The 14,404-nt window shown below is 42.0% G+C and overlaps 1 protein-coding gene across 5 annotated transcripts in view; it reads right to left on the bottom strand.

Moving 5' to 3' along the window:
• VPS8 (VPS8 subunit of CORVET complex) overlaps positions 1 to 14,404 on the bottom strand; it is an 818,099-nt gene that overhangs the window by 660,138 nt on the left and 143,557 nt on the right. For all 5 annotated transcript variants that reach the window (XM_029606199.1, XM_029606197.1, XM_029606196.1 and 2 more), the window contains 3 exons: positions 10,763 to 10,916; positions 10,499 to 10,558; positions 154 to 261 (listed from right to left, as the gene is read on the bottom strand). In XM_029606199.1, coding sequence (XP_029462059.1) covers positions 154 to 261; positions 10,499 to 10,558; positions 10,763 to 10,916 — 322 coding nt within the window. The remainder of the gene's footprint in view (positions 1 to 153; positions 262 to 10,498; positions 10,559 to 10,762; positions 10,917 to 14,404) is intronic.

The following is a 14,404-nucleotide window of genomic DNA, read 5'->3' as shown; positions in this document are numbered from 1 at the left end:
TGCAGAAGAAAACAGGAAAAAATGCTGCAACAGCACAACTGAAGGAGGCAGAGTTAGCTACAATTTCTTCCCACTGAGCAATGAACAAATGATTCTGTGGCTGCTGTGGCTATCCACAGGTGTGTTAGGTTATAAATGAAGACAATGCCTTACCAAGAGGAAATGTACAACATCCCCTCGACAGAATGCCAGCATGGGATTCAATGAACTCTGCAGAGCTACAAAATGCCAGGCCAAGAGCGGAACACTGGAAGGATCCATCTGAGAGCAAAACAACATGCAAAATATGAATATTCTGGTAATGATTCATAGACAAACTAGAGTTAAACTTCAAATACATACATTTATTTATTTTATTTATTTTTAACTTTTATATACCGACATTCTTGCATTAAATATCATACATACATATCGGATTATTTTCTAAAGAGTACTATGCTCCTGATACAAACTGAGATCCTTCTATATTTCAGATTTATCTAGAAAGGTGCTGATTTTTTCCTGTCAGAAAACCAGGAGGCCCTTCGTCCAGGACAAGTAATAGTAAAGCAAAATTGCTTAACTTGTAATAGGTGTTATCCCAGGACAGCAGGATGTAGTCCTCACATATGGGTGACGTCATTGAACGGAGCCCAGGCGGGAAAACTTTCTGTCAAAGTTTCTAGAAACTTTTGACTGGCCCAGTGAGGCCACTGAGCATGCCCAGCATGCCATGATATTCTCTGCCACAGGTGTCTCTCTTCAGTCTAGTATGTAGCAAAAGCTTTAGCAAAAGAATAAGAAATTAAAAAGGCCCAACTCCGCGGGGTGGCGGGTGGGTTCTGTGAGGACTACATCCTGCTGTCCTGGGATAACACCTATTACAAGGTAAGCAATTTTGCTTTATCCCAGGACAAGCAGGATGCTAGTCCTCACATATGGGTGAATAGCAAGCTAGAGGCTGAATCATTTTGTAGTGTAATATTTTGTTAAATGAGTCAGCCGAAGATCACAGCAGTACGGTTGTAGTAGGAGTTGGGTTTAAACTGGAAACAAGTTCTTTAAGACAGATTGTCCATAGGCCGAATCTTGTCGTCCTTGTTTGTCCAAACAGTAATGAGCTGCAAATGTGTGAAGAGAACTCCATGTTGCTGCTTTACATATGTCAATTATTGGCACAGAACGATAGTGTGCTACTGAAGTTGACATTGCCCTAACTGCATGTGCTTTTACTCGCCCTTGGAGAGGAAGGCCTGCTTTCTCATAGCAAAACTGTATGCAATCTGCTAACCAGTTTGATAGAGTATGTTTACCCACTGGTTTACCTGGTTTGTTTGGGTGATAGGAAACAAAGAGTTGATTGGATTTCCTGTGAGCTGCAGTGCGGTTTAAGTAGAAAGACAGAGTACGCTTACAGTCCAAGGTATGTAAGGCCCTTTCTCCTTGGTGAGCATGAGGCCTTGGAAAAAATGTGGGTAAAACTATAGATTGGTTTAAGTGGAATTCCGTAACTACCTTAGGAAGGAATTTAGGATGAGTACGGAGAACCACTCTGACATGTAAGAACTTAGTGTATGGTTCATACGTGACAAGTGCTTGTAACTCACTAACCCGTCTAGCTGATGTAATGGCTATGAGAAAGATAGTTTTCCATGTAAGAAATTTTAGGTCACTGGAATCAATGGGTTCAAAGGGAGAACGCATGAGTCTAGTTAGAACCAAATTTAGATCCCACTGAGTGACTGGGTGTCTAATTGGTGGTTTTAGGTGAATTAAACCTCTCATAAATCTTTTTATAAGAGGTTGTGTAGAGATAGGTGCACCTGATACCTGATTATGGTAAGCTGAAATTGCACTTAAATGTACTCTTACAGATGAAGTCTGTAGACCAGATTCTGAAAGATGGTACAAGTAGTCCAATAAGGAATTAGTGGGGCAAGTGAAAGGATTGATGTCCTTTTGCCTGCACCACAAAGTGTATCTCTTCCATTTGGAAGCATAGTTCTTCCTTGTGGAAGGTTTACATGAAGCTATTAGAACTTGGGAAATGTTAGTTGAAAGATTGAATGGCTGTAAGATCAAGCTTTCAACATCCAAGCTGTCAGGGATAGGGATTGAAGGTTGGGATGGTGCAACAGACCCTGATCCTGAGTTATGAGAGTGGGAGCTGTTCCCAGACGAATATGATTCCTGACTGAGAGGTCTAACAGTGTGGGAAACCATACTTGTCGAGGCCAATATGGGGCTATGAGTATCATTGTCCCCCTGTCCTGTTGTAGCTTCACCAGAGTTTTGGTTATGAGAGGTATCGGAGGATACGCATATAAGAGGCCTAAGTTCCAAGGGCGAGCAAAGGCGTCCTTGGATGGCCTGTTGTTCAGGTTGTATAGGCAACAGTAGTTGTCCACTTTGTGATTCAGATGTGATGCAAAGAGGTCTACTGTTGGTTGTCCCCAATTGTGAAATATCCTGGCTGCTACTGCAGGATCTAGGGACCATTCGTGTGGTTTGAATTGACGACTGAGTCTGTCCGCCACTACATTGTGAATGCCTGCTAGGTAAGTGGCCTTGAGAAACATGGAGTTGTTCAAGGCCCAACCCCATATCTGAGCTGCTTCTTGACAAAGGAGGTACGAACCTGTCCCTCCCTGTTTGTTGATGTACCACATGGCTACTGTGTTGTCCGTTTGGATCAGAACAGTCTTGTGTGTAAGGCAGTCCTTGAAGGCATGTAGAGCGTAACGTATGGCTCGAAGTTCCAGGAAATTGATTTGAAATGTTGCTTCGAGCTTTGTCCATTTTCCTTGTGTTTGGAGATTCCCTATGTGAGCTCCCCAACCCAAGGTGGATGCATCTGTAGTTAGAGTTACTTGTGGGACTGGTTGTTGAAAGGGTAGGCCCTTGCACAGATTGTCCTTGTTCACCCACCATAGTAGAGAAGAGCGTAGTTGGTGGGTTACTTGAATTGGAGAATGCAGTGGTTGAATGGCTTGGATCCATTGTGATCTTAAAGTCCATTGAGTTACCCTCATGGCCAATCTTGCCATAGGAGTGACATGAACTGTGGAGGCCATATGGCCTAGTAATGTGAGAAACTGATGAGCTGTTGCTTGTTTCTTGGAGTGAATTGAGCTTGCCAGTAGAGATAGTGTGTTTGCTCGATCTTCTGGTAGAAATGCCCTTGATAGGTTGGTGTTTAAATCTGCTCCTATGAATTGTAGGAGATGGTTTGGAGTTAGATGTGATTTTGGATAATTGATGAGAAATCCCATAGAGTGTAGCAGAGCAATAGTTTTGTTGAGAGACTGTATTGCTCCTTGTTGAGAGTGGCTTCTGAGGACCAATCGTCCAGATATGGGAAAACGTGCACACCTTGTTTGTGTAGGTGTGCTGTTATTACTGCCAGACATTTGGTGAACACTCTGGGAGCAGAAGCTAGTCCGAATGGCAGTACTCTGTATTGGTAATGTTGAAGGCCCACCTTGAAGCGTAGATATTTGCGATGAGGAGGGTATATTGGTATATGGGCGTAAGCATCTTGAAGATCCAGAGAACAGAGCCAATCTCCTGTTTGAAGAAGTGGTAGCATTGTGCCTAAGGAAACCATCCTGAAAATTTGTTGAGATTTCTGAGGTCTAGGATGGGACGTAGGCCTCCAGTTTTCTTTGGAATGAGGAAATATCTGGAGTAGAATCCTCTGCCCTGCTGACACCTGGGCACTGGTTGAATGGCCCTGGCTGTCAGAAGGGTGGATAATTCTATTTGTAACTGAATTATTTGGGAATTCTGTTGTGGGTAGGAAGTTGGTGGGAATTCTGGAGGAATTGAGAGAAAATTTAGTTTGTAACCTTGAGCTACAATGGAGAGTACCCATTGGTCTGTGGTTATGTTTTCCCAATTTGATTGGAAATAGGAAATTCTTCCTCCCACTGGTATGTGTTGTATGGGGTTTTGGAGGGTGGGGCTGATCTCTGGATTCATGTTCAAAAACCCGTGGCTGGACCAGTCTGTGGAGGAGGATGAGCACGGGCTGGTCTTTGTTGTCTGGCCTGAGAGCGCTGGGTAGGTCTAGAAGGCCTAGGTCTGGCAGGTTGATTATAGTACCTTCTTGGCCTGTAATATGGGCGTCTAGGTTCCCTTCGGGGAAAACGTCTAGGGGCCTGGGTGGTTGGTTCTGGAGGCAGTTGTGATAGCTGTCTCAAGGTCTCTGTATGATCCTTAAGTTGTTGGACAGCATCCTGCACTTTCTCTCCAAACAAGTTATCTCCACGGCATGGCAGATCTACAAGTTTGTCCTGTACTTCAGGCCTGAGATCTGATGCCTTCAGCCAGGCCCATCTTCTTGCTGTAATTCCAGCTGCTGCTGTTCTTGAGGCTGTGTCAAAGTTGTCATAAGCAGCCCTTACCTCGTGTTTCCCAGCTTCGAGGCCTTTGGCAACGATGGATTGTGCAGACTCTTGGAATTGTTCTGGGAGATAATTTGTGAAGTGCTCCATTTGCTTCCAGAGATCCCTTTGGTACTGTGTCATGTACAGTTGATAGGCCGAGATTCTGCATTCTATATCATTCTGTCTACTCCTTCAGACATGTCCTCTCTGTTGTAGATCATAGTATCATCCGCAAATAGACAAACTTTACCTTCTTTCCCTTCCGCCAGGTCGCTCACATAGATATTGAACTGAATTGGCTCAAAACCGATCCCTGTGGCACTTCATTTAACACCATTCTTTCTTCAGAGTAGGTTCCTTTTACCATTATATGCTGTCTCCTGTCAGTCAACCAGTTAACAATCCATGCTACCACCTCGATACCCACTCCCAGGCTTCTCATTTTGTTCACGAGTCTTCTATTTGGGACCATATCAAAAGCTTTACTAAAATCCAGGTAAATCACAGAGTGCTCTTTCCTGATCCAATTCTCTAGTCAGCCAATCAAAAAAATTAATCAGATTTTCTGACAGGACCTTCCACTGATGAATCCATGCTGCCTAGGGTCGAGCAACCCACCAGATTGTAGATACCGTATTTTTTGCTCCATAAGACGCACCCGACCATAAGATGCACCTAGGATTCAGAGGGGGAAAATTTAAAAAAAAAAAATTTGTGCTAAACCGGCTCTGCGTCTGATGGAGCAAATTAGGGGAGTGCATAGCTTTTTTTTTTTTCTCCCCATTTTGTTTTCGGGTCTGGGGAGGGCCATTTCGGTCCACTCCCCAGATCAGAAAACTTTTCTTTCTCTGGGAACCCCTCCCCCCCAAAAAAACCCCATCCCAACCCTTTAAATTAATTAACAACCCTCACCCTCCTGACCCACCTCCAAGACCTGCCAAAAGTCCCTGGTGGTCCAGCGGGGGTCCAGGAGCGATCTCCTCGGCTTCGGCCGTCGGCTGCCAGTAAACAAAATGGCGCCGACAGCCCTTTGCCCTCTCCATGTCACTGAGACCGACCAATAGCAGCGGTCGGTCCCAGTGACATAGTGAGGGCAAAGGGCCGTCGGTGCCATTTTGATTACTGGCAGCTGACGGCCCTTTGCCCTTACTATGTCACAGGGACTACCGCTGCCATTGGTCGGTCCCAGTGACATAGTGAGGGCAAAGGGCCATCTGTGCCATTTTGATTACTGGCAGCCGACGGCCCAAGCCCAGGAGATTGCTCCCGGACCGCTCCTGGACCCCCGCTGGACCACCAGGGACATTTGGCAGGTCTTGGGGGGGTCAGGAGGGTGGGGGGTTGTAGTAAATTAAGTCGGCAGGTCTTGGGAGGGTCAGGAAGGTGGGGGGTTGTAGTAAATTAAGTCGGCAGGTCTTGGGGGAGTCAGGAGGGTGGGGGGGGGGGGGGGTTTGTTAGATTTTTAGTTTTTTTTTTTATATTCGCTCCATAAGACTCACATACATTTTCCCCCCCACTTTTGGGGGGAAAAAAGTGCGTCTTATGGAGCGAAAAATACGGTAATTCACTACCTTTTCCTTCAGCAGATTCTCCATTAATTTTCCCACCACCGAGGTGAGGCTAACCAGCCTGTAGTTTCCAGCCTCCTCTCTGCTCCCACTCTTGGGAAACAGGACCATCACTGCTCTTCTCTAATCTTGTGGCACCACTCCCGTTTCCAGGGATCTATTGAACAGGTCCCTTCAGTGGACTCACCAGCACATCCTGGGATGAACTTCATCTGGTCCCATGGCCTTGTCCACTTTCGGTTTTCCAGGCTCTTTCCATACATTCTCTTCTATAAACAGAGCTTCTTCTACTCCACCCCATCCACAGTCTTGTCTACTAGCAATGGTCTTTCTCTAGGGTCTTATTTAGTGAACTCCGAACTGAAGTATTTATTTAATATTTCATCCATTTCTTCATCACTCTCCACCCATTGATCTTTGTCACCTTTCAATTTCACTATACCACTTTGGACCTTACTCCTTTCTCTGATATATTTGAAAAATGTTTAGTCACCTCACTTTACCTCTTTGGCAATTCTTTCTTCTGCCTGGCTTTTTGCTTTCTTTCTTCATCTCCTTCAGTTTCACCAGATATTTATTTATTTATTTAACAGTTTTTTATACCAACCTTCATAGTAAATAACCATATCGGATCGGTTTACATTTAACAAGGGTATAACTGGAGTAACAATTCAAGAAAATGATAGAAAACAATAGGTAGGAATAAGTCAAAGTTACAATCAACAGGGAAAGAGAACTAGGAAGCTTGCTATAAAGCTTCCCTGTGTTCCTCTTTTTGGGATCCTTTATATTACCTGAATGCTGTTCTGTTTGCTTTTATTTTATCAGCCACCTCCTTTGAGAACCAGATAGGTTTCTTATTTCTCCTACTTTTGTTTACTTTTCTAACATATAGATTTGTTGCTCTTGTAATTGATCCTTTTAGTTTGGCTCACTGTTATTCCACCTCTCTCATTTTCTCCCACTCTTCTAATTCTACCTCCAGGTACATCCCCATTGCAACAAAATCCGTAATTTTTGAAATTCAAAAAACTCGGGTCTTCGTGTGACTTCTCTGTACCCTATTTGTGATATCAAACCATACCATTTGATGATCATTGGTGGTGAGGTAGGCCACTTGGACATTAGAGATATTATCCCCATTAATGAGCACTAGGTCGAGTATAACTTCCTCCATCATGAATTCCATTACCATTTGTTTGAACACAGCCCCTTGCAGGGCATCCACTATCTCTCTACTTATGGTAGATTCTGCAGAAAGGATACTCCAGTCTATGTTCGATAGGTTAAAATCTCCAACAATTAACACTTCTCCCTTCTCTCTCACCTTTTGGATGTCTTCGGTCCTGTTTATTCCTTCAGTTTGAGTTGGAGGCCTGTACACCACTCCAGTAAAAATGGATGCACCGTCATCTTTTTTTTTTTAGGACGACCCATAATGCTTCTCCTTAACCCCACCATTCCTTGCAATTCAGTTGCTTGGATATTGTTTTTGACATAAAGAGCTACTCCTCCCCCTTTTCTGGCCTCTCTGTTCTTCCTTAACAAGTTATAGCCCAGTATGGCCATATCCCAATCATGAGAATCCATGAACCATATCTCCGTAACAGCAACAATGTCCAAGTCCGCCTCCACCATTAGGGCTTGCAGTTCTGGGATTTTATTGCCCAAACTGCGAGCATTTGTAGTCATAGCTTTCCAATTTTTCTCTCTTGATTTGTTGTACTTCCCAGACTCCTTTTCTAGTTTTTTGAGCTGATTGATTTTGTTATTATCTGCTCCCACAACCTGTATTGTTTGGGGGTGACATGTCAATGTTATTGGCCATCTCTTCCCACCCCCATTTTCTAGTTTAAATGCCTGTTAATATATGATCTGAATTTCTCACTTAGCATCCTTCCTTCCTGCTACACACAAATGTAGGCCATTCTTACCATATAGTCTTTTACTGCTCCATACATGACCCCAGCCTCTAATGCATCCAAAACCACTTTATGTACACCAGGTTTTGAGCCAGGAATTGAAGTTATCTATATGGCATAGCTTCTCATTTCCATAAACAGGTAATACTTCCAAAAAGGCAATATAGTCTTTGCAGTGTGTCTTATCTTTCCTAGATTTTGGAAATCTTTTTGTACCTCATGGAAGCCATTTCTATTGAGGTCATTGGTCCCCAGATGGATAATAAATAACACTGATATCAAAGCTCCTACTTTCTTCTTCAATGACTTGAACTATCTGGTTTGCATTTCTACTTGCTGAGGATCCTGGAAGGCATTTAACTGTTGTGTCAGCATCACAAAGTGCTCCCAATTTGGTTCCTCTGATGATTGAGTCTCCCAGCAGAAGCAGCTTTCTTTTATAACATTTGATTCTGCTGAAGGGCTTCTGGGTGCATTGGGTGACTTCACTTTTAGAAATCACTTCAAAATCTATTGTTGAGGTTTCCTCATTCTCCAATGCAGAAAAAGCATTATGTACGGGTAACAATGGGGAGAGTGGGTGTCTCTTCATCACAGGCCTTATTCTGCCAGAACCCACTGTTATCCAATTGTCCAATTACAGTAGCTTCATAGAACACGTGTATAACACATAAAAAGAATCTTCACTAAATCGCCTCATGGCACAATACACAGATACTCTTATCCCTGCACATTTTACTTTAAGAAATTAGCGCCTACCCAAAGGTAGGCGCTAGTTTCTGCCGGCACAGGGAAAGTGCACAGAAAAGCAGTAAAAACTGCTTTTCTGTGCACCCTCCGACTTAATATCATGGCGATATAAAGTCAGAGGTCCCGAAGAGTAAAAAAAGTTAAAAGAAAAAAAAAAGAAAAAAAAATTTTAAATGGGCCGGCTGCTGTCGGGCCGAAAACTGGATGCTCAATTTTGCCGGCGTCTGGTTTCCGAGCCCGTGGCTGTCAGCAGGCTCGAGAACCGATGCCAGCAAATTGAGCGGCGGCTGTCAAACCCGCTGACAGCCACCGCTCCGGGCTAAAAGTAGGCGCTATGGACGCGCTAGTGTCCCTAGCACCTCCTTTTGCCTGTTTCTACTGCACCACCTAATTTAAATACTGAATCGGGTGCGCCGGGAAAGCGGGCGTTGGTCCGGACTTTACTGAATCGGCCTGTTAGTTAGCTGGCTGGATTCTTCTGAAAACTGTCCTCAGAATCCATACAGAGTAGCTTCCTGCTGCTTCAACAATGCCCCTTAGTCTTGCTAAAAAAAAATGCACTTTTTTTGAAAAACAGACTAGCAAAATTTTAAAGAGTAGAATTAAAGGGGAACATATACAGTCACTATGCAGAGCTCTGCTAGTTTGCCAGATAAACTCATCCAGCTAACCAGTTCTATATACTCCGTGGCACATATATCAAGATACCCTAAAGTTAGCTGGATATGTTTACCCAGCTAACTTTAGGACAGGGATATGAGCTGACCAGAGTTAGCCATGCACCCATTCCCCACACCTGTTATCCAGCTAATACGTGGTTGGATAAGTGACACATTCAGCTAAGTGGCAACTTCTTACCGTAGCAAGATATTCACTGGCGCCACTTAGCCAAATAAATCCAACTTATCCAGTTAAGTCCATTTTGAATATTGGGCTCAAAAAGAAATATATCTAGTGTCACATTACTTTAGAAGATAATAATTCAGCTTTGATGACGTTAAAGTGGGACACTAATAATATTGGTAAAATGGGAATTTTAAAAAAATGCTGATTTTTTTCTTTCTTTTTTTTTTAAACACTAATGAGCTGCAGAAGAAAGGTGCACAAATTCAGAAAGGACTGGCCCACTGCATTTTATTCTGGCATGCCCTGACACGAAACTTTGCGCATGTTCATTGACAATGTTAGAACAAAAACAAACCAGCGAGAAATGTTTGCGTTGTTTAAATTCCCATTTTATTAATCCTAACCTTCTCCTTTTTTACCCCAATCATACTACTGGTAGAAACTATGGGGAAAAATGTAAAACCTAAATTATTTGCCTACGTAGAAAAAAAAGTGTATAAAATTACTTCCATTCATTTTTATTTCAATAGAATTTTATGAGAAATAAACTGATGTAACAAAAGAAAAAATAAAATGTATCCATTTTGCTATATTTATGAACTCTTTTTTATGCTCTGACAAAAGACAGAAAAGGTAGCTCATTTTGAGATTTTCTGCACTAAATGTGGAAATTGCCCCATTCAATTCTTTACTGAATAAATCTGCAAATTTGGATGCATTGCTAAAACGTGCTTTTTTATTTGGCACTCACACTTACAATACATTTTAACAGTATACGATTTTTTGAGACTTAGTTTACTGTCTAGCAACACTAATACATTCTCAATGCTAACATTGCCATTAAACAAGTGTATGCTAGAATTTTAAATACCAATGTCATTAGGCATGGAGGGCTTGGAATAAAAAGGAAGAAAAAATTCTCAGTGTTTGCCTGGATAAATCAAGAGAGTAGGCTGGATTAAAGCAAAATTGCATCCAGTCTTTAAAGAATCAATCATTCATTGCCCTGATCAATAATTAACTTAAGTATTGGTTCATTACTTACACGGCCATAGGGGAAAGTCATCCACACTTTAAGAGATGGCTTCAATCCAATAACCAGAATCTGTAGGGAAAACCACAAATATAAACATGAAAAAAATGAAAAAAACTTTAATATAACTATTTATTTATTTAGAGATTTTTTTAATATACCACGGCACGGTATGAACATCACCTCGGTTTACAATAAACCATAATTCAGCAACAAGCTTTACAATCAATTGACAATAGAACAAACATGTATCAAAAGAAATCAGTAGTCGATTACCTTAGTTAAGGAAGCCATAGCCAATAGGGAATACTGGGTGATAGGATGATCTCTTAGTTCCATCTTTGCATGCAAAGGCTCAATGCAGCAAACTTCACCTTTGGAACCACTGAAGAGGCACCGTGACTCGCATGTTCTCACACCCATGACTCTCCTGGAAGAAAGAAAAAAATCACATACTGCAGCTGCTAGCCAATGGCACTAAACATGATTAAATCATTCATATCTAAAGTTATAACCTGTTCTGGGACATCACCAACAGTTTCCACTGATGCTACTCTGTATTACCACAATTCCATTACTCTCACATCAAATTGCCATATATGTAGCCTATATAATCTTTCAGTAATGTGGGTTATTCTTCTCTAGTTCTTCTTTTGATAATTATCAAAGAATCAATTAACAAGAATGAAGTGCAACTAACATTTACAATGAGGTATAGGCAAGAGTTGTAGGAGGAAGACTAATAGAATAATGAAGGCATTTTCACCTATAAACTGACTGATGCAGCAAAAGGTGGTTCTACCAAGTACAAATCTGAAGGGGCTGAATACTTATGCAAGCAGCATTTTTCAGTTTTTATTTATTTATTATTGTTTGTTTTGTTTTTTGTTTTTTTACAAAAAATGCACAGAAATAATGAATTGTGACTTTGAAAATTTATTTTACGTGCAAACTGATTTGCAATAAGCATTCTCGGGTAAATTTTCAAAACCCAGCGCGTGCAAATACTGGGAGATATGCACGTGGGCGGCCACACGCAAGCCTAGCACATTTTCAGAATGGCTCGGCCATGTGCGTATCTCCCAGTATGTGTGTAAGTGCCAGGCCTTTAAAAAGGGGCAGGGAGGGGACTGGGCAGAGTGGGAGCCAGCCAGGACAGCGCCATTAGGCCCTGTCCTGGGGAAGTGTGCACTGGCTAGTTGCCGGCGCGCGGAACTTACTACTGCTCAGGAGAGCAGGTAAGATCCACAACAACAACAAAAATAGTGTAGGTAGGTTGGGTTTAGGGATCATGGAGGCAAGGTTGGGTAGGGGGATAGGGAAGTTCCCTCCCAGTCCGCTCCAATAACGGAGCGGACTGGGAGGGAACTCGGCAAAGGCTTGATGGCGTTGCCGCGCGTGATTTAAACAATTCCCTCCCCCCCTCCGTGTGCGTGGGTGGGCACCCGCACACACATGCACGCGCTGATACAAAAATGGGTACGCATGAGTTTGTGGGTATCTGATTTTATAACATGCGCACATGTTATAAAATCGGCACATCCATGCGTATGCACTGGGAAATACGCACATATGGATGCGTGCGCTTTTAAAAATTTACCCCACTGTTTGGAACAATCTGTGTATCATTTGTAATCAACACAAATCTGCTGACTCTTTAGGGGATCAAATACTTTTGCAAACTTCTGTATATAATTATCTCCTCAGCCCATCCTCCTGGTTGCTACCAAAGGAACCACCTGCCAGAAAAGGGGTCAGATAATTACATCATTAGGGGTGGAGCCTAGCCAGCCAAAACTCCCTGGCTGGAAATTGGCTACATGGCCAAGGAAAACAGAATTCTGTTTTGCTGCTGAAATTTCTAGCTTAGATCCCTCTTTTCATAGGAACTCACTAAGAAATTCTAAATTGAAACATCACTCCATCAACGTTCTTGGACCTATATTTATTTATTTAAAACATGTTTTCCGCACTATCCCCAGATCACATAAATTACATAATACTAACAATAGATACACAACCTTCTACTGATTAAAGTTTTGGCAGCTAGTCCTCCCCCAGGTGCTAAAATCCAGGGTACTTGCTGTGTTCATTAGCGAATTAAAATTGCCTTCTCACTTACTTCTGGTCCAGCCTTTCACAAGTTTGCTTAAGTAAGATAGATTTTAACTTGTTCAAGAAAGATCAGCAGCACAGCTCTTGCCTTAAAGTATTGGGAAGTGAATTTTCCAAGACAGAGCCGGTTATTGCTAGCATCCTTTTATGCAATTCTGCAAGGCAGACCAGATGAATGGATCAGACATGTAAAAGATTCTGACCGGAAGACCTTAAACAATGGGGGTGGGGCAGTGTCATATTTAACTTTTTATTGATTTAAAAAATAAAACAAGCATTAACTTATTAGAGCCAAACAAGCACAGAACAAGGGAAAGTAAAAAGAAAGAAAATATATTAAGTATTGCTTGAGAGACTACAAAAAAGGGGATCCAATTATAATCCAAGCAACATATATGAAAATTTTCAAAATGAAATAAAAAGTGTAAGAATACTGATAGAGAATTTACAATTGATTAATCAGATAGCGAAACCAAACCAATATAACCAAACTACGACCCTGACACTTTCTTAGAATAAAAAAAAAAAAAAAAAGATATTTAACATTGTTCAGCGTAGAAACATACAATAAAAACTGCCCCAACAGCCAATGTTTCTTGACATATAGCCAGAAATGTTTCATACATTCCTGTGTTACCTTAGAAACATGGAAATATCCAGATTTTCTGACCATAAAACAGAGCTGAACTATGCCTAAAAAAAAAAATTCATACTGTAATATCTATCCTGAAGAAATACAAAATTAAAATTGTCCTCTTGTTAAAGATTTCCACATCACTAGATCCCTCAATTATTGAAGTACGGTAATAAATAAACTGTCCTCAATGGTAATACCTTCTTCCTGAGATATTTGTTCTGGGCGTGCAGCCTTCTTCTCAGATGGTAGAAAAAAGGCCCTGCCTATAGGAGGAAAGGCCTCCACTGGGACAAAACCATACTAGATAAAATCATTTCACTTTGTGCTCAGTCCACCCATTCCACTTGTAGGAAAACAATTTCATCCCTCTGAGTATTCAGAATTCTATCATTAAATCTCATTTTCTTATATATATCCACTGTAATAGTCACCAAAGCTGCCAGACAGTTCTAATGGTGCTAGATTCTCCCACAGGGAGTCCACAGTAAGAATAGCTGGTTTGGTCAAAAAGGATCTTGCTACTCATCCAGTCAACGCTGACAAAGCAGCCTCAGCTCCAAGGGGAGCACCCACAGCATCTCAGTCTTCCTGAATTGCTGGACTTCCAAGCCCCAAAGCCTCTGTCCCGCTTTCAGTCACCAAAGATTCAATCTGGCAGTGTCCCAACACAGGAGGCAGAGCACTTCCTCCATCTGTTATTCCCAGGCTTGTTTCCTCCCATGTCATCGGGAATGATACAAGCTCCCCGCTGCTGGTCAGGGGTTATCAAAGGGCTCAGGCTAAGGAACACAGCCAGGTCAGATCGCTACTTGGCTCAGTGAGAAGTAGCCAAACACCGCACCGGGCGATGAATCTGTTGTTTCAGAAGTCAGGAATTCCTGCATTATCACCTATCAGGTAGATTAACATTTGAGGAAGCAGTAAATCCTCCTTTAAGCTTCCTTTTCTCTTCCCCATATTAAACCAAAATTAAAATGTAACATATCTTCAAGGGAGCAAAAAAATAACCTTGAGAGAACAGGAATGAGTTCCTGATGAGTCTTTCTCATGCCAATGCCATATCAGATCCCCCGGGATTTATATATTTTTAATGCGCTGCTCACACACAATGAAGTATCTTCATTTAAAGCTTTTAACCTTAACCCATAGTTGGATAGGCAACCAAT

This window comes from Rhinatrema bivittatum, chromosome 6 (assembly GCF_901001135.1).
Source record: "Rhinatrema bivittatum chromosome 6, aRhiBiv1.1, whole genome shotgun sequence".
In the NCBI taxonomy this organism is placed as follows: Eukaryota; Metazoa; Chordata; class Amphibia; order Gymnophiona; family Rhinatrematidae; genus Rhinatrema; species Rhinatrema bivittatum.
This window is presented reverse-complemented; position numbering and strand designations above follow the sequence as displayed.